Source organism: Acomys minous (genome assembly GCF_964271855.1).
Source record: "Acomys minous genome assembly, chromosome: 17".
Lineage (NCBI taxonomy): Eukaryota > Metazoa > Chordata > Mammalia > Rodentia > Muridae > Acomys > Acomys minous.
Genome location: NC_140500.1, coordinates 16,882,323 through 16,902,698, shown reverse-complemented (window position 1 = coordinate 16,902,698; position 20,376 = coordinate 16,882,323). Strand labels below are relative to the sequence as shown.

At 38.6% G+C, this 20,376-nt stretch overlaps 1 protein-coding gene across 1 annotated transcript; it reads right to left on the bottom strand.

Annotated features, from left to right (window-relative positions):
* Positions 1-1,499: 1,499 nt before the first annotated feature.
* Positions 1,500-20,215, bottom strand: LOC311588204 (T-cell surface glycoprotein YE1/48-like). The gene is made up of 8 exons (XM_084765685.1): positions 20,106-20,215; positions 18,578-18,745; positions 16,612-16,671; positions 15,497-15,724; positions 12,460-12,602; positions 10,794-10,897; positions 2,543-2,698; positions 1,500-2,463 (listed from the first exon to the last, which is right to left on the bottom strand). Exons 2-7 carry the CDS (start codon positions 18,690-18,692, stop codon positions 2,545-2,547), a joined length of 804 nt encoding a protein of 267 aa, XP_084621811.1. The 5' UTR covers positions 18,693-18,745; positions 20,106-20,215; the 3' UTR covers positions 1,500-2,463; positions 2,543-2,544.
* Positions 20,216-20,376: the final 161 nt, after the last annotated feature.

The window sequence follows — 20,376 nt, the reverse complement described above, 5'->3', positions numbered from 1 at the left end:
TGCTGAAGATATTTATCAGCTGTAGGAATTCTCTGGTACAATTTTGGGGGTCACTTATGTATACTATCTTATCATTTGCAAATACCAATACTTTGACTTCTTCCTTTCCAATTTGTATCCCTTTGATCTTCTTTAGTTGTCTTATTTCTTTAGCTAGAACTTCAAGTACTATATTGAATAGATAAAGCATGAGCAGCCTTGTGTTGTCCCTGATTTTAGTTGAATTTCTGTCCATTTAATTTTATGTTGGCTATTGGATTACTTTTTATTGCCTTTATTTTGTGTAGGTATGCATCTTGTATCTCCAATCTCTCCAAGACTTTCATCACGAAGTGGTGTTGGATTTTGTTAAAGGCTTTTTCAACATCTAACAATATGAGCCTGTTTTTTTTTCTTTCAGTTTGTTTACATGGTGGATTACATTTGATATATTGAACCATTCCTGCATACCTGATATGAAGCCAACTTGATCTTGGTGGATTATGTTAGTGATGTGTTCTTGAACTCAATGTGTGAGTATTTAATATCAATATTCATAAGAGAAATTGGTCTGAAACTCTCTCTTTGTTGAGTCTTTGTTTGGTTTAGGTATCAGGGTGACTGTGGCCCTGTAGAATGAGTTTGACCATGTCTCTTTTGTTTCTATTTGTTGGATACTTTTAGGAGTTTTGGTATTAACTTTTTCTTGAAAGTCTAGTAGAATTCTGTGATAAAACAATCTGTCCTATGGATTTTTTTTGATTGGGAGACTTTTTCATGGCTGCTTCTATTTCCTTAAGGGTTATAGGACTATTTAACTTGTTTACTTGGTCTTGCTTACACTTTGGTAAGTGATATCTATCAAGAAAATTATCCATCTCATTTATATTTTAGATTTTTCCAGTTTCGTGGAGTACATGCTTTTTAAAGTAAAACCTAATATTTTCATTTCTGATTTTTTTCATTTGGGTACTGTCTGTTTCTCAGTTAGTATGGATAAGGGTGTGTCTATCTTGTTGATCTTCCCAAAGAGCCAACTCTTTGTTTGATGATTCTTTGTATTGTTCTCTTTTTCCTACTTTATTGATTTCAACCCTGAGTTTAATTATTCCTTGATGTCTACTCCTCTTGAGTGTGGTTGCTTATTTTTTGTTCTAGAGCTTTCAGCTGTGCTTTTAAACCGCTAGAATACAGATATTCCAATTTCTTAATGAAGGCACTTAGTGCTATGAACTTTCCTCCTAACTGTGTTTTTGTTGTATCCTATAAGTTTGGGTAAGCTGTGTTTTCATTTTCCTTACTTGCTTCTTTGGGTCCATTTGCCTAGAAAACCTTTTCCAGCCCTTTAATCGGAGGTAATGTCTATTTTTGTTGTTGAGGTGTGTTTCTTATATGCAATAGGATGATGAATCCTGATTCATCCATTCTGTTAGCCTGTGTCCTTTTATTATTGAATTCATTCAATTAATGTTTAGAGATATTAATGACAATTGATTGTTAATAACTTTTATTTTGATAGCTGGGATAACATAGAGAAACCCTGTCTTAGAACAAACAAACATACAAAAAAACCAAACCAACACAAACCATTAAAGAAAGAAAACTATTAAGGACTAAAGGACACTAAAATGACATCAGCACTGAATGCATGTGAACCTAAATGTAGAGGAAATATCTAGAGTGACATTATACAGTCAGCGGCTATGTACACACATCCCAGATTAGAAGAAATAACTGTATCAATATGAAATGTCCTGAGTTTGATCATTTGAGTATGGTTGTATAAGATAAAGTGTTGTCCCTGGAAAATATTTAGGAACATTTGCACCTGGATTTTGTCTGGTTTATTTGGATCTATGACCATAGGCTTTCATTGTGTTCATTTTTTTTTCAGCAATTCTGTCTTAGCCTCCTAATTGCCAAGATTACAAATGTAGGCCACTATATCTAGCCAACTTCAGTTATTACCACCATTTCTAGAAGGCCTCAACTTATCATAGATGGATTAAAGACAGGTGCGAAGGACAACTGATGTCTAGGATAAAAGATATTCAGGAGTTCCTTGAACAATCCTTGCAACTGTTCACCAAATTTGAAATTATGTTTAATAGAAAAACATGTTTGTAGCAATGAGAAGTTCTACATGAAATAAAAAACAAAACAAAATTGTAGTCAACTAACAAATGAAATTGAAGCCTACAACTATATTCTAGCTCTGAATTTTTTTCAATTAAGATGATTTATCTTATTGATGTGAAATACTCAGGCTGTTTATTAGGGTCCTTTATTTAGTTCTATAAAAATTTAGGTAAACAGACTGAGCAGATTCCTTGGTGCTTTGGGGCAAAGGATGTCCATGCATCAGAGAAGATCTGTTCTGTCCCCATGAGGAAGAAAGATGGCCTCTCCTCTGTCAAGTCAGATTCCAGAGACCATTCCCAACCTCTTCTAGCTCTTCTCTCTGTTTGCACAGCAGACTAAGTCCTGTGATGAAAACACTTGTTTGTAAGGAGTCACAAATTCTCACAGGAAATAAACCAGAGCCTGTACATTTCATTTTTACCTTTAACTCCTGTTGGAAAGTAAATCAGGGAATTTATCCAGCCTCTTCTCACAAATACAGGGGTAGGCACTATCACAGCTAATATTTTCCAGTCTTGTTTTAGATAAAAACACACATGCTCCATCCTTAAAATTGAAATGCCTTTTGTCCACGTCTCTGAGGAGTAAAAGCAATAATGGGCAACTGTTTAATTATGAATATTCACTGAAATAAGTCATGATTTTAAAAATTCTATTGGCCAACTTATACATAATATGGAACTATTAATCATAAGTTCATCATTAAAATGATTTCTTATCAGAGATCTATACATGTTCTGTGTCATGTGGGAAAAGAGAATGATTTCTCAGGTCTTGAAGCAAAGGCACTCACTCTACAGACACAAGTTGCTTTCTGTACCAAAAAGAAAGATGGCTTTTGCTGGGTTAAGTAAGATTTCAGAAGGGCAGTTCTTCTCTTTGTAGTTCATGACCCTATTTTCAGAGGACTGAGTCCTGTGGTTAAAACGTTTGGTCACAAATATCTTCACCAACCCTACATCTGAAAGAAGGCAACTATGCAAATTATATAAAGAACCCAAGAAATTAAACACCACTAAATAATTCAATTAAAAAATGAGGTACAGAACTAAACAGAGAATTATCAATAAAGGAATAGCGAATGACCAAGAAACAATTAAAGAAATGTCCAACGTCCCTAGTTATCAGGGAAATGCAAAGCAAAATGACTCTGAGATTCCCTTTTGCATCCATCAGAATGGCTAAGATCAAAAACTCAAGTGGCAGCACATGCTGCCAAGCATGTGGAGAAAGGGGAACACTCCTCCATTGGTGGCAGAAGGACAAACTTGTACAACCACTTTGGAAACCAATCTGGTTGGTGCTGTCTCAGAAAATTGGGAATAGTGCTACCTCAAGACCCAGCTATACCACTGCTGAGCATATACCCCAAAGATGCTCTATCATACAAAAAGGACATTTGCTCAACTATGTTCATAGCAGTTTTATTGTAATATCCAGAATCTGGACAAAACCTAGATGTCCCTCAACTGAAGAATGGATAAAGAAACGTGGTACATTTACACAGTGGAATACTACTCAGCTGTTAAAAACAAGGAAATCTTGAAATTTGTAGGCAAATGAATGGAACTAGAAAAGATCATCCTGAATGAGGTAACCTGACTCAGAAAGATACTCATGGTATATAGTCACCTTTAAGCAGATAATAACCAAATAATGCAGGATAACCACACTACAATACACTGACCTAAAGAAGCTTTAAAAAAAAAAGGAGGACCCTAGGGAGAATGTTCAATTCTCATTTATAAGGACAAATAGAATAGAAACCTGAAGCAATTAAGGAGAAGGAACAGGACAAGAGCTGACCATAGAGGTCCTCTGAAAGACTCCACCATCAGGAAATCAGAGCAGATGCTGAGACTCACAGTCAAATTTTGGGGTGGAGCACAGAAAGTCTTATAGAAGAGTTGGGGGAATAGAAAGACCTGGAAGGGACAGAGCTCCATAAGGAGACTAATGGAGGCAAAACCAAATCTGTGTGGAGGAGGGTGTGCTGCAGAGACTGATGTACCAACCAAGGACCATGCCTGGTGAGGACCTAGACCTTCGGCTCAGATGTAATAAATAGGCAGCACAGTCTTCTTGTGGGGAGTATGGACTACTTCTGACATGGACTCTGGTGCCCACATGTTGATCACTTCCCCCTGTCGGGGTGGCCTTGCCAGGCTACAGAGGAAGAGAATACAGGCAGTCCAGATAATGCTTGATAGGGTGAGGTCAGATGTTAGGGGAGGAGGGTTCCCCCTTTCTAAGGACTAGGGGAGGAAGGAGGGAGGAGGAATGGAAGGAGGAGGGAGAGGAAAAGGGAAAGAGAAGGGAAGAGCCTACAATTAGGATGTAAAGTAAACAAACTTTTTAAAATTAGTCACTAATTAGTTACAAACCCTTCTGTTTCTAGCTTTCCTTCACAATCCACACTAAGTCAGGGAATTTTCCTATTCTTTTCACAGACACAGGAGAAAGCTTTACCACAGTCATTATAATCTATATCTGTGAAACTCTTCTCTTATCTAGTGATTCCATTACTATTAAACCACTATAAAACAAAAAATATAATAGGTAGTTAATTAAATTTGAAGGTTATATTGATGCAGACCAAGGATTTTTTTCATTTGCAAATAGAATTTATTATTCAAATCACCCTGTTTTCCTCCATCCTTAGATGACAATATATTTACAATCAGAAAAGAAGACAATATTGTATTGATGTAATGTCTTAACTAATCTTATTTGAGCATCACTGAGATGGTGAGCAAAGCTGGCAACCTGACCTGGATCACCATATAAAGATAATCAAAGTTGACCCCAAAATCTTTTATTACAGTCTCCACATATTCTTTAGGCCTAAAAAACATAATCATATTACATACAAATACACATCAGAACTTTTTAAAAAATGATTTTAAAACAAGGCTTATTGACCAAAATGTAAAGAATGTGGAATTAATCACAAGCATATCAATAAAAGATTTTCATTTTCTCTAAACTCATAAAAGATGATCTTTTCACCGGCACCATGGCTCAGTCAGTGGAGTACACCTCCACCAAACCTGACAACCTAAGTTCAGACTGACTTCAAAACCCCACCATTTAGGAGAGTAATAACACCTTCAACTTTCCTCTAAATACACTTGTACTGTGTAATGTACATGCACATGTATACACATAACACAAAAATAATAAATGAAATAAAAAGTAAAGTAAAGTTGGTCTCTTGATCAAAATTCAACTCCTAATATACTCCACACTGTTAATTTTTCATTAGCAAGTTAAAGTATCTTTCAGTATTGCTAAAGAATAATTTTATATTAAAGTTGGTTTCCTCTGATACTCTTTGCAATGAGAAGAGTTAAAAAGAAAAAATGATGTGTGTGGCACGTAGGACAAGGTCTCATATGGTTGTGTTTTAAGGAATTTGGGGATACAGTCACAGAAGAGGGTTTGTGACTCCTATTGCTGTCATTATTGTCCCCTTTCTCCCCCTCCTTGGGGCTGATGGGACTTCACTGAAACATGGTGATGATCAACTGACTTCCCTGCACGCAACACAACTGCAGTCTCTGCAGGATGGTGTAGTAAGTGTCACAACTACTCTTGTAAGAAAAAAGGTAATTTAAAATGTTGACTAAATAGACAACTCAAGGAAGGGTGAGGCAAGCCTATAACTTCACCATTTGGGGAGCTAAACTAAGAGGATTATAAACCAGGCCAGACTAGGCTATGGAGCGAGGCCCTAATTGACTAATAAATACTTATTAAACCTTACTCAATACACTTATGAACAGTTAGGAAGCAGATTCCTATAGAGACTGAGGATTCAGGGGAGCTGAGGTTCCTGAGGGCCAGCAGAGCAGAGCAGCCAGTCTTTGACCTAACAGACAGGGCAAGATGAATAGTCATCCAAACACTATGTAATGAATCCAGGCAGATGAGTTCAAGGCAGGTTTGGGATAGACATTGAGTTTAAACCAGGATAGCCTAATGAGAATCTATGTCAAAAAAAAAAAACAGAAAGAGATTAAAATCCACAATACTCCATGGCGCTGAAATGGCAAAGGGAAAAAACTTTAACAGAAGATTACCCTTCTTTAATCTTGGATTTAAACCAGAGAGAAACAAAGTGTTCAGACTTGCTATACAAACAGGAAGATAAGTAAGTGAAACCAAGTGGCCCATCCCACGGACCGTAGACAGGAGAGGTGAGATACAGCAGGAACGAGCACACACACGTCACCAGCTATGAGACATGACTATGAGTACATTCAGTAAAGTACCAGTGTTGAACGTGGGCAAAGAGGAAGAGGACCCAGCAGACACTAACTATTCACAGATACACGTGAAGCACATAGTCTGCACCATGAGCTCTTAACTTCGTCTCCATGGTGATGCCCACCTAGGACTCTACCGAAGAAATACAAGTTAGGCTCATAGATGCTCACTGGGTTCATTAGAAGCTGACATTGTAAACAAGCTGACATTGTTGCATCTCTTCCCATTGGAGAAAAGGATTGTGGTGGCCACGGAAACCTTATGATAACAGGGCTCCCTTATTGAAGTCTCAGACCTGGGCCTGGGAGTACCAGCATCACCAGGGAACAGTTCTGTAGCATAGTCAAGGTCCACAAAGATCTCTTAACGTGGATGTGGACACCCTCTCAAGCCACTGACACCTTATTCCAAATGCTGTCGCCTGTCTATCTCTGACTCTGTATGGTGCTATAGACTGGAAGTGTATTTGTTAACTCTGTTGCTAGTCATGATGGCAAGTATCTGAAATATCCCAGTGCTTGACAGATGGATCCAGGAAGACTAGGGCTAGTCTATGTGAAATGATACTGCATATTAAAAAAACAAACCAAAATTAATAGCAACACTAACAATATATGTGATTAGAACATATGATTACAACTCATTAGGCTGTCTTTCCTCTGGCCACTTCTGTGACAGCATGCTTGAGAGTGTGCTCAAAGGAGAAAGAGGAAGTGACCATATTTATAAGAAGACATTTTAACCCTGAAAAAATCTGTGCCAAAGTCGGGGACCATCTTTAATGCCGGGTACTTACCTGCAGCTTACTTCCCCTTGCTTCATATGTCCGGCACATATAGTGGGGGTGCCATGGCAGATCCCCTGCTCTGTGGGGTGGGGAGTGAGGGGAACATGAAGCAGAGAGGAGCAAGCTGCACACATCTTCCTGTACCTCGAGGCGGAGAGCGTGAGCTTGGATTGGCTCTCCACCAGAACCGACCCATTCAACTTGGAGGGCTGTGAATCTTTGGGTTGAGCGGGGAGCTCACCTTAAAGGGGAAGTGTAGGCTGACACTGGCTGTCTGCTGGCGTTTAGTAAAGCACCTGGCTGTCTGTACCCTGCCTGCAAATAGACACATGCCAAGTGCACAGGGTGTGCACTGGAAGAGGGATAGTCTTATAAGGTGAGTATACTCCAAACTCTATATTTTAACTGGAAAACTTGGGGGTCATTCTATATGCCCAGTTGTCTTATACAGTGGAAAATATGGTATTTTCCTGCATATTTGAAACCTAGCTATCCATACTGATAGGACCATATATAGAACAGAACTGAGCCAGGCCTGCCATGTTCCCAGGCACTGAATGAAAGGTTCCTGAGAAAGTTATCATTGGAGATGCCATGCTTCAAATAGTTTCTGCAGCTGCTAAACAAGAAACCCAGTGAATATCACAATGAATATGACATAATGAAATAGTACATTAAAACAGAAATGGTACATTAAAACAAAAAAAGTACAGACAATAGGATTAGGATGACTGACATCTTTCAAAAGATAAAAGACAGGCCAGACATGCCTGCCTGTAGTCCCAGCACCTGAGAGATGGAGACATAAGTGTCATGAGTTCAAAGACAGCCTGGGAGACATGAATCCCCATCTAAAATAACAACAAAATAATAAAACATTAAATTTATTTTTAAATTATATAAAAAGGAACTTAAAGACATTCTTCACAGTTGAGTGGAGAGTGGGGTCTGACTTTCACATGAACTCTGGTGCCCCATATTTGACCATGTCCCCTGGATGGGGAGGCCTGGTGGCATTCAGAGGAAAGATAGCAGGCTACCAAGAAGAGACTCGATACCCTATGAGCATATACAGGGGGAGGAGGTCCCTCTCAGTTACAGTTGTAGGGGAGGGGAGTAGGAGGAAAATGGGAGGGAGGGAGGAATGGGAGGATACAAGGGATAACAATTGAGATGTAATATGAATAAATTAATAAAATATATTTTTAAAATAAACTTAAAACTTAACTACCTATCAAAGTATGAAAGGACAAACAGAATTATTTGAGATTTTTTTTTGGATTTTTGTTTCTGAAAAAATCAATAATCAGGAAAAATAATAAATATATGATATAAAGGCAGAAGAGGAATACTGAGGATTAAAGGACAATTATGGATGACTACCAGAAAATAAGTGCTGGAGAGAATAAACGATGGTTTAAGCAAAGCCAAGCTTGTGTAACCATATTGTAAACCTTGTAGTTGAGCAACACAAAACAGACTCTATGATTCCTTGGTGGTTTAGAGTGTGCGTGTGTGCGTGTGTGTGTGTGTGTGCGTGTGCTTGCTTACTTGTTCTGTGGCAGTTTTTTGTCTTATTGGGTTTTTTGTTTATTTGTTTGATTGATTTTATTTTCCTTTTTGTTTTGGGGAAAAAGAGAAAAAACATGAAGTTGAGTGGGGAGGAAGGTGGAAGGACCAAGGAGTAATTAGTGGGAAAGGAAATCTGATCAAAATATATTCTATGAAAAAAAGGAATTTGAAAAAATAAAAATTTAACTTTAAAAAAGAGTTACAATCACAGAAGATATGAATTATTAAAAGAAAGTCAATGTGTAAGGCAAGAGATACCTCTATTGGTATGTAGAGGTCACGGAGACCTGCGACACATCACAGGCTATTGACACTATCTTTGGTTTTCCAAGGTAATGACTTGGTAAGTCCCCATTGCTGAAGATGATACACACTTTGACATCAAGACATAGAGAAAACAGTCTCCAAAGAATCAGGAAATGTCTTCCCTTGAACTAGCTTTCAAAGGGTCAGAAAGCGCTTTGCAGGCTGCAGGAAAGAAAAAGATACAGATGGTCCTACCCCTCCCTGGACCCTGCATGCCACAGCACTGCCCTGCTAGGCAAGATGTGCCCAGTGGTACCATTGTTATAGGATAACTAACATCTTTTTTTTACTCGAATTTAAGCCTTTCTGACTTGAGTGAAACCATGGTTTTTGTTGTATTCCAAATCATTCTGCTTCTGGGTTAACTCACTCATTATGATCATTTCTAGCTCAATCCATTTATGCACAAATTTCAGGAATTCCTTGTTTTTAATAGCTGAATAGTATTCCATAGTGTATATGTACCACAGTTTCTTTATCCATTCTTCTATTGAGGGACACTTAGGCTGTTTCCATGTTCTGGCTATTATGAATAAGGCTGCTATGAACATGGTTGAGCAAATTTTTTTGTTGTGTGCTGGAGCATCTAATCAAAAGCTCACGATTAGTGGGCTCACCGGCCCTCATTTGGAACCTAAAACAATCACTTTCCCACATAGTCAGGTGGTCACATTTCATCCTTAATATTCATATTTATGGCCTAGAACTGTGCTGCTCTCAACCTCCATAGAGAAGCTGCTTTTTACAGTGGGCAGCAGTCAGTGCAGAGAGTCAGAATTGGTCCAAGTGCTTAGGAGAAGAGAGTATGTGCTCAGCCAGAAAGGAGACAACTACATCTACTCCCTCCCATCCACACCACTAGCAAGGCTAGGAGAACAGCTTGGAAGAGGAAATAGAAAAAATGTGAGAACCAGAGAAGGGGGAAAGCTCTGTGAAATTCAGCCTTCTGGACCTCACGAAATTTCTGCAAAGATGGAAGGGGCCTCTACATCTTAAGAAATCACCATGGAAAGAGAAAGAAAGAAACAAAACAAACAAACAAATAAGCCACCATTGTTAGGTGACAGCTGCTGGAAAAGGAAGATTCATTCTTTTTTGAGGATGTAGCCACAGGTGGGTTTCCTTGCTCCAGTGGATGGCCTACCGCCATGCACCTATGGACAGTTAATTAAGAAGGCGTGGGCCACAAAGACACATGTTAGAGCTAATTCAGAAGAAGCTTTTGGAGGGCACATGATCATATTTTGTTTTATGAATATGAGATAATCAATAAAAATAAATAATATTAATAAAGATAATTAGTGAACAGTTTTCTACCAGATTATAAGTGAACATAAAATTTGGAGTTTCCACGATAAAGCACCTTTAAATATAAGGTAGCTATATATTAGGCAATTATATAAGCTAACTACAGTAAAAAAAATGGCAAATGAATCTTTGAGATACTCATAATCATTGTATCTGTCATGATAATTTAGTCACTTCACATCATCCTAAGTTGCTGATTTGCTTGTGCCCTGTGCATCCTAGAGCACACTGCCCTGAGATGGACGCAGCATTAAGCCACTTTCAGTCATCTCCTCAACCACACATCTTCCCTGATTGACACTTGCTCAGACGCTCTCGGATGCTCCACGAGAAATGAGGAAAACCATGCGACTAGGAGAAAAGCCTTTGCCCATAATCCTCCTGATTCCCACACCACGGTGCTAGAGTGTGAATGGCTGTGGAAACTCACAGAGTAGATGGGTCATCGCCAGTCCATGTCCACTCGTGATTTTTCATATCATATGACAATCCAATCCAGTAACTGTTTGGAGAAATTCTGAACTGAAGGAGCTTCTGTAAAAGCAACAATATACCTTATGATAAAATTTCTGTCTGCTTGATGAGAAAAGAACATCCAGGGAAAGTTTCCAGCATTCCTGTGTTAGTTCTCTGCTCTCCTGCCCTCCCCCTGTAAGTCTCACCATGTTCGTTTTTTTGAAGTGACTTCCTACTAGTAGCACATTGATAGCAACACTGTTGTCACCTTAATAAGTCATTTAAAATAAAAACTTCAGGTGTCCTGAGATACTGGGTTCATCACATGATTTGTGACTGTGTTTCTTAGACCAAGTCTCACTATGTAACCAAGGCTGGCTTTGAACTCACAATCTTTCTGCTTAAGGCTCATAAATGTGCACTGCATACATGGATCATTAAAAACAAATTCTATGAAATTACTCAAATGAGTATTTCCAAATCTTACAGAAGCATATGGGAAGTGCTCATGTGGGAAGTAATGCCCTGTCCTCAAAGAAAATTTGTAAAGGTACTGTGCAAAGAGCTATGCAGTAAGCTCTATGAACAGAGAGGAAGCCTTTCTCCAGTTCAGATCCAGAGGTGACAGAACTTGAGGAGGAGAAGATCCTCCTCATTTTCCTAATATTTCGAAATATTTAGAGTGTTTTGCATGAGACATCTGAGTGGCATAATGTCTAAGTTACTGAATATGTTTTAAAATATGTTTAAATTTAATTATGTTTATTGTATCAAATGGAAAACTACATTATTATTTAACATTAAAATAATTTATGTTGTTATTTAAATATGTATTAAATTGGTGTGTAAATATTGTGACATGTTCTAAGTAACAAAGCTTTCAAGGTGATCCTCAATTCATTTCTCTAGAAAAAAAAAAGTCTCCATGTTTGAAGAGATTTTGTTAGTAGTATTCTAAACAGAAAATATCAGCATCTTGGAAACTTTGTTTTCTTTTAGTGCTCATTTCTAAAAATGGATATCTTTTTGTAAAATATAAAAATAATATGAAGTAAAAATTATGGACAGTTTTTGTGAAAATCACCATGGGGCCTGCTGGTACCACCACTCACTTCTGTGGTTCTCACATTATTTCCATTTTGCACATAGGCCCAGAGGACAACTACTTGCCCTATTGTCATCAGATTGCTCATCTCTGGGGGTCTCACTTCTGGGTTCCAAAGAGCAAACCCTACACAGTGGGCTCTGTTGGGGGTGGGGGGCACTCTGTGGAGATAAGTAACTGTCAGTCACAGGATATGCTACACCAAAGAGTTAAACTCCATCAGGGAAAGCCATGCTTCTCTGAGGGACTCCCTTGCAGACTCCTGAGAAAGGGAGAAGACAGAAAGACACAAGTGTCTCTGTAGCAACAAGTCCCCTCCTAACGGACCTTGTGACCTGACACTAACCGAGGAGCAGAAGGAAGTGGTCTGGGACACTCTTACTGCACAGTCTTGTTCACATTACAGGAAAACGATATACAGCTGTAAAACTCTGTCTTTCAGAAAAGCATGCCAGGGTTCAGTATCTCACTGTCCAAGGGTTAGAGACAGAGTCTAAGAGAAGAAAAAAAAGGGGCAGGTAACTGTCCACAGTACCATTTCACTGTCATCATGTATCTTCAGAAGGGATAAGCCGCAATCCTGGCAGGTCTGTTTACATCCACTCCAGTGTTTATTATCCATGATGAAATAATAACACTTTATGCCGCAGCAGAGCGGGTGTCTTTCAACACGTTTGCCTACAACAGAGAAGGTGAATAGCTGAACTGCATATTTTCTGGTAATCTGTTATCAGAGTGATGTATTTATTTTTTATTTAATTAATTAATGTATTCAGATTACATCTCAATTGTTTTCCCCTCACTTGTATCCTCCCATTCCTCCCTCCCTCCCATTTTCACACTATTCACCTCCCCTAGGTCTGTGACCGAAGGAGACCTCCTCCCCCACCATATGGTCATAGACTATCAAGTCTCATCTTGGAAGCCTGCTTATCCTTTCTCTGAGTGCCACCAGGCCTCCCAACCAAGGGGAAGTGATCAAATAGGGGGCACAAGAGTTCATGCCAGAGTCAGTCTCTGCTCTCCACACAACTGTGGAGAATGCCCTGTGTTTGACTAGGTCTGAGTAGGGGTTTAATGTTTACTACATGTATTGTCCTTGGTTGGTGCAGTAATTTGAGCAGACCCCACTGGATCTAGATCTGCCAGTAATGATGTTCTTCTTGTAGGTTTCTATGACCCTCTGGATCCTTCTTTTTCCACATTCTCCCATACTTCTCTCACCTAGAGTCCAAATAGGAAGTCCTCACATCTATCCCAATCTCCTGGTAAGTGAAGATTTTCATTGGCCATCCCTTTTGGGCTAGTGTTCAATTATAAGTGAGTATATACCACATGAGTCTTTCTGAGTCTGGGTTAACTCACTCAGTATGATCATTTCTAGTTCCATCCATTTGTCCACAGATTTTGGGGTTTCTTTGTTTTTAATAGCTAAGTAGTATTCCGTGGTGTAAAGTGAAAGCCTACAGACTGGGAAAAGACCTTCACCAACCCTACATCTGACAAAGGTCTAATATCCAAAATATATAAAGAACTCAAGAAATTAAACACCACCCAACTAAATAACCCAATTAAGAAATGGGGCACAGAACTAAACAGAGGAATATTAAATGGCTAAGAAACACTTAAAGAAATGTTCAATGTCCTTAGTCATCAGAGAAATGCAAATCAAAATGACTCTGAGATTCCATCTTACACCGATCAGAATGGCTAAGATCAAAAACTCCAGTGACAGCACATGCTGGCGAGAATATGGAGAAAGAGGAACACTCCTTCATTGCTGGTGGGAATGCAAACATGGACAACCACTTTGGAAATCTATCTGGTGCTTTCTCAGAAAACTGGAAACAGGGTTACCTCAAGACCCAGCTATTCCACTCCTTGGAATATACTCAGAAGATGCTGTAGCACACAACAAGGACATATACTCAACCATGTTCATAGCAACCTTATTCGTAATAGTCAGAACCTGGAAACAGCCTAAGTTTCCCTTAGTTGAAGAAGACCAGAATTCCTTATTTTATGGAATTCTGGGTTTATAGGCACAATTCATCATGCCTGGATGGATTTACTTTCCTTATTTATCCTTTATAATAGACATATGGGAAAATGTTAAGTGTTCATTGTAGGTGACTCCATAGAGAAAACATAGCACATACACACAAAGGAATGTTATTTATCCTTTAAAGGGAAGTGAATCCAGCCAGGGATGGTGACTTGTGCCTATAAGCCCAGAATTCCATAAAATAAGGTTTAAATCCACTTTGAGGCCAATCTTTACTCAGCAGTGAATTCCAGAATGGCTTGAGTTTCATATCAGCCTGGGCTACAGAATAAAAACATTTCTCCCATGTAGCCCCTTAAAAGAGCAATCCTGACCTATGTGACCAATTGTGTAGTAAGAGTCTCTCAAGAGACTCCTGTCTCTATCTCAAGGTCAGGACACAGTATCTGTTAGGAGCAGATTCATTACTAAGTAGGCAGCAGGGTGAGTATAATCTCCCTTTCTCAGAATCAACAGGAATGTCTGTCAGAGAAGCGTCGATAGATTTGAGCGGAAAATGGAAAGTGAAACGCACCAGACCCAGGATCATACTTTATGATTCTACTCAGATGAGATTTCTACCACAGCCCTGCAGTTACAAAGATGATGCACTTCTAGACCTACACTATGTATTGTGCCCCCAATTCTCCACCCATACTGTGCACTTAGAGTTGTGTTATAGTCTGGGTTAGATGCTCTTACCTTAAGAGAAATAAGAGACACAAGAGGAAGCTTAGGAAGCTGATAGTTTGTTCTCTTGATTCTGGTGATGTCTTCCAGGATACACCCTCATGCCCAAACTTGACAATTTAAATGATTAAAAGTGTGCATAGTGTGTGTAGCAACAACACCTCAACACAATATTTTTTTGGTGAGGTTCTGGGGATGGCCACACTCTATTAATGAACTTTGTTTCCAACCTTTTTTTTTTCTGTGACAAGGTATTACTGTGTAGTTTGGGTGGGCCTGGAATTGGCTAGGTTGCCTAGAATGCCCTAAATTTACAATCCCCCTGCTTCAGCCTCTGTGAATACCATGCTGAAACTCCAACACACCTGAAGGGAGGACACCTTGGTCACAAACAGGCCATATGTTTGAAACGAAGGCAGAAGAAACACACACACACACACACACACACACACACACACATGCACTTTTATGACTGCATCCATGTAAACACCCTAAATCCATTTTACACTCTTACTGGAAATTTCCATTTTCTTTAAGCAACAATGCTCGAAGACTCAGAATTGCCCATTAACCAAAACAATCTGAACTCTCAGGGGTGCTGACATGTGATTCCATACCCTGGAAGCAGTAGAAGTCGGAAGATTCATTGACTTCTAGAAAATATAAGATCCTCCTAATATGAACAGTGATTTCTGGGGTTGTAGAACCCTATGTGAAATCAGAAAATCCAAAACCATTAGCCCAAACATCACCAACATTATAATTGGACTTTAAAGCTTCTAGAAGATAAAACAATACAGAATAATAAAATTCTTTATTCACTGATCCCCCTGTGTACCTCTTGGTTGTAAGCAATCTAAAGCAATCTTAGTTTTTCTATGGCATCTGTTCAGTTCTCTGTTGGTGGAGTCCAGTTTGTTCTGATGTATGAGGACGTCACACACTTTACAGTTATTTCTCAATATTTCTTCCTTTAAGGAGCATTCCTTTTGCTTGGAGTGGTGCTTTTGATTCAGGTTTTTTAGAATTTTCTGAAGTTCCTGATTTTTTTCACTGTACTGAAAAACTAAAATTCACAGCAGATATAACACCAAAGATGCTTATAAAAAGTAAATATTGAAATTTATGATACAAAAAACCCATGTTGACAATAAACACATATAATATTAGAATTGCCACTTCAGCATTTAGAAAGTAACACCTCAATTGATTCACCATAGAAATGGAAACACACATCTATCAGCAACTTCAGTATAAAGTAGATGATGTGGCTGAATACAATTACATTAGGAGAACAGTACTATCCAATTTCTTCATTTTTTTTCCCACAGCCCAAAGCTTACAAATAAATACCTAAGTAAAACATTAAGGGAGCACCCAACAAATCATGAAAATTTGAACTAAAAAACATGAAGTGGTAGCACATCATCACTGAAGCAGATGGACAAACCACAGGAGGAGAGACAGCAGTCTGCAGCTACGCAGCTGAGTTTGAGCCCAGCCTGTGGGTGACTTTCTCTGATGAAACCAAATCAAAGATAAAGCTGAAGCTCAAGAGCTTCTAACATCTCTGAACTGATTTAGTCTTTTCACTTAACCATGTCTGCAGTGTGCGATGGGGGAAAATCCTCAAAAATAGCATAATTTATTTTGTACAGCTTTTTTTTTAAAGGAGATCTATATAAGATGCATAATAACCTGAGCTCAGCAAGCAGAATATCAGCAACCCCTCTATTATCACAGGGGACGTGATCATGAATAAGGCAGAAGAAGGCACCCAAAGGCTGACAAAAAGTCGCAATGGGCCCAAATTAAAAACAAACAATTTACAAATCCCAGGCCACCTGGAATATCCGCTGGTGACAGACAAGACAACAGACCAAGTATGCTCTTTGCAGCATAGTTAGTGTCTAATATCATTACCTAGGCAAATGATGTATTTGAATTACTCACTGTATATCAGCCACACTGAGATTGCTATCATCAGGAGTAAGCAAAGGATCCCAAGAGTCACTGCAATGAGATGTAAAGAGACTGAGGACTCCTAAGGAAATAAAAACTAAGAACAGAATCATCATCAGGGGAAAAGTGAGGTCAACTACTACTCCTAGGCTGAAACAAAAAAAGAAGGACAATAATCTCTGATTTTTTAAAAATAAAACTCCAAGAATATAAACAAAGTCATGCACCTAAGGCTCATTGAACATATGAGAAGAGAGGATGGAAAGATTATGAAATACAAATATTCAGCAAATCTGCTACAAGGCAGAGAAAGCTGTAGTTGGGCAATCTCAAGAATATGGTAGCCTAAGCAACACCTAAACAAACACAACCACGGCTGACACGCCAACATGGACAGGGGAAATCTCCACACAGTCTCCTACACGAAGAAACCGCACGATAGCAGCTAGAGAGAAAGCAAATCTCTCCTAGGAATGAGACCCCATGTGGCTATCTAATGTCTAATGATCAACCTTAAAAACATACGCAGGAGTAATGCTACATGGACAAAAGGACCCATAGGCTGCACTTCCGTGTGCGTGTTCATATGTATGCACATTTGTAACTAAAATTAAAGGGGAAAAAGACTAGAGACGATACATTAAAGTAGAAGTAGGGTTGGGAGTACTGGAAGGACAGTTAAGAAAATGGGGAATAGCATATGAAAATAAGGGATTAAGAATGGTCAGAGTAAATTATGTGCATGTATAATTATCATAATGAGCCTCATTAGCTTACATAATTAATAAATTCTAGTAAAACGTAAAAAGAAAACCTTAAGTCATACACCCAGTCTGGACACACCCTATGTATAGAATCACTTCTTTAGGATCAGATCATTTTTGCTCCTTCAGTCTTGAACCGTCACTCTACCTGACTCAGCCTCAGAAGCAGCTGGAATGACAGGCTTGAGAGGCCACATCCAGACGCACACAATTTCCAAAGCTTGTCTTACTTTCACACTATGCGCTGAAAGCATAAGCAAAGTGCAGGTGAAACACTCCAAACCGGAATGAGAGCCCACCAAGTCAGCGTGAAGGGGAAGGGAAAAAAAATCAATCAATGGACTTGGGAAACTGGTAGCCAGTCGTGAGTATTCTGAAGCTGGACTCTGTAAGAGCCCATCCTTAAAGGGGCTCCTAGCAGTCAGCTCTTTGCTAGTCCATCAATTCTTTTTTCCTTGGGACAATGAGATATTTATTCTGGTACATTTGAGATCTTGCATTCGAGGATCTCACCTCTCATTATCACATCTAAGAAGTAAAACTGTTCAGTTTCACGTTAAACTGTGAAAATACTTGAAGGGTGTGAGGAGTAGACTGTACGAAATTTAGTCCTCTCTTTCTCACCTGACTGTTGTTGATGATGATTGGCATTGAAGTTTGATAAAAGACTTGAAATAACTTGTTTTAGATAAAGCTTTGTTTTTAACACATAATTTTATTTCTGTAAGATTGGATACAATTGGAAAATTCAGTGTTTCCTCAGACTGTAATTTGTCCTTCCTAATGGACAAGCGACTTTATGGACAAGTTCCACATTTTGATGCAAACATCTAAATCCTGGCGGTTTCTAAAATTTGTAAAAACTTATTCAGGGCAGAGAAGGTGGCCCACAACCGTAATCCCAGTATTTGAGAGGATGACATAGGGCAATGAGGAGTTACGGGCCACTCTTTGCTACATAGGACAACCAAGACCTGTCCTGGCTCCTTAAGACCATGGTTCAAAAAAACAAAAACAACAAAACAAAGTCAAAAAGAAAGTATTCCATTTAAGCCTCAGATTTATGTTTTAAACAGCTATGAAGTCCTTACTTTTTCCCGTCCTGACTTCCTATTACCAGCTGAGGAGCAGTAGTAAGGCTAGGGCAGTTCTCAAAGTCTGGAGATCACGTTGCATAGGAAGAGAGCACGTACCTCTGTGGCCAGCTTCTCTGAGCCCTTGAGTCTCTTCAGGTCTTGCTGGATTCTGTGACCCCGAAGAAGACTCAAAAAATCTTGAGTTTGAACAAGTCACCTCCTGATTGCTCATCTTGGAAGGAAGTAATGTAGGTTTAAATAAAAATCCTTGCCTTCGAATGACATCTAAGTAAAGAAAAAATTAAGATGTTTAAATATAGAACATTGTAGAATGTGAGGCTGGGATTGGGTAGTAGTTTATTAACTCCTTTAAGGGCCTCAACTATCTAAAGAGTGTGGGTGGTAAATGGCTTCCACAAGATGTAAAACACATTTTAACTTATGTTCACACAATTATTTTTAGGAGTTATGGAAAAAAACTTGAATCTGCAAAAAAAAAAAAAACAACAACAAAGAAAAATCCGATTGCCTAGAGTCAAGGCCATAACAATGCTTGACAAACTGGTGCCCCTTTAAATCAATGGTACACTTTTTAACTATTATTAACAAGTAACAAATATTCAAAACTTGCTTAAAAACAAATCTCGTTACTTTTGAAGCTTTGTAAATGTTGTGATACACACATGGGTATAAAATGTTCTTGTTTTTTAAGCACATTTACAAGGTTTATGCTAGAAACTATTTCCAAAGGGGTTATGCGAAAGTAATACAGCAGGAAGTTAACATTTCAGATTCCAGATGTAAATATAAGCTCGCTGGGTAAAACCCCAAATGCCAGTATTCATAAAGGCTAATTTCCATGGACATGAACGTTTAACAAAGAATGGTCTAGTGTGTGATGATGGTAGAAGAGTCTATACAAAATCAAATCTTGTCTGCAGGATTGGTGGCAAATGCCTCTATTTCCAGAGTCAGAGGCAGGAGGAATTCTAAGGTCAGCACATCTAAAAAGTGAATTTCCAAACAACCAAGGCTACATAGAGAGACACTGTCTCAAAAACATAGAAAGCAATGAAATTTGTCAATAGGCATCAAAAATATTCATAAAGTATTTTTCTGATAATAATCAATATACAAATCATTAACTTATAAAAAAACTTATAATTTACCTTACTTCTTTCATTAAACATTATTTGAAGAGGCAACCAACGAGCAGGTAATATTAAAATATTGGTGATGACCTCTTCATTTCTAGTATATCTAACACAATTTTAATTGATGAAATTTTCTAAACTTATTTACATTTTCCCTAATTTTCTAAGAAAAGGGTGGCTTCCTGTAACATAATTCAACAAAGTACATAAGAAACTGTAAACCAGTTGAATTAAATATGAAGTAATTAAATCTATTGATACTCCTCTTATTTCACACACAACAAAAATCATAGCCTACTAAGAAAAAAATACCTTTCTGAAGCTGAACTCTGATTTTCACACACAGACTTAATGTAATTCTAATATGACCAATTAAATGTCCTTCTTATCTATGTCACTGTCATGCATGACATTTGTAACCAAATGCCATTCCTCTTGAATAAGTATGATCAGGAGTTAGAGAAATCTGAGGGAATCAAAATGGCTGTTACCTGTACCCCAGCCAGGTGGTGATGCAGGTGGAGGGAACCAATGATGAAGGGACAAGTTGTCCTTTCCAGTTCTGTATCCCCTCAGGGGCCCCAGATGAAAAGCGAATGAATACCCCTTCTGAATGATACTCTAGCTCTTAAAGTTTTGCCCCTCCTCTCGACCAAAGTGAAAAGAGGAAATTGTACATTGCGAGCTGATACTGACAGATAGGAAACTTGAGCTACGCATTCCTACTTCAGAAAGGCTCCCCATTTCATATGCTGAAGATTC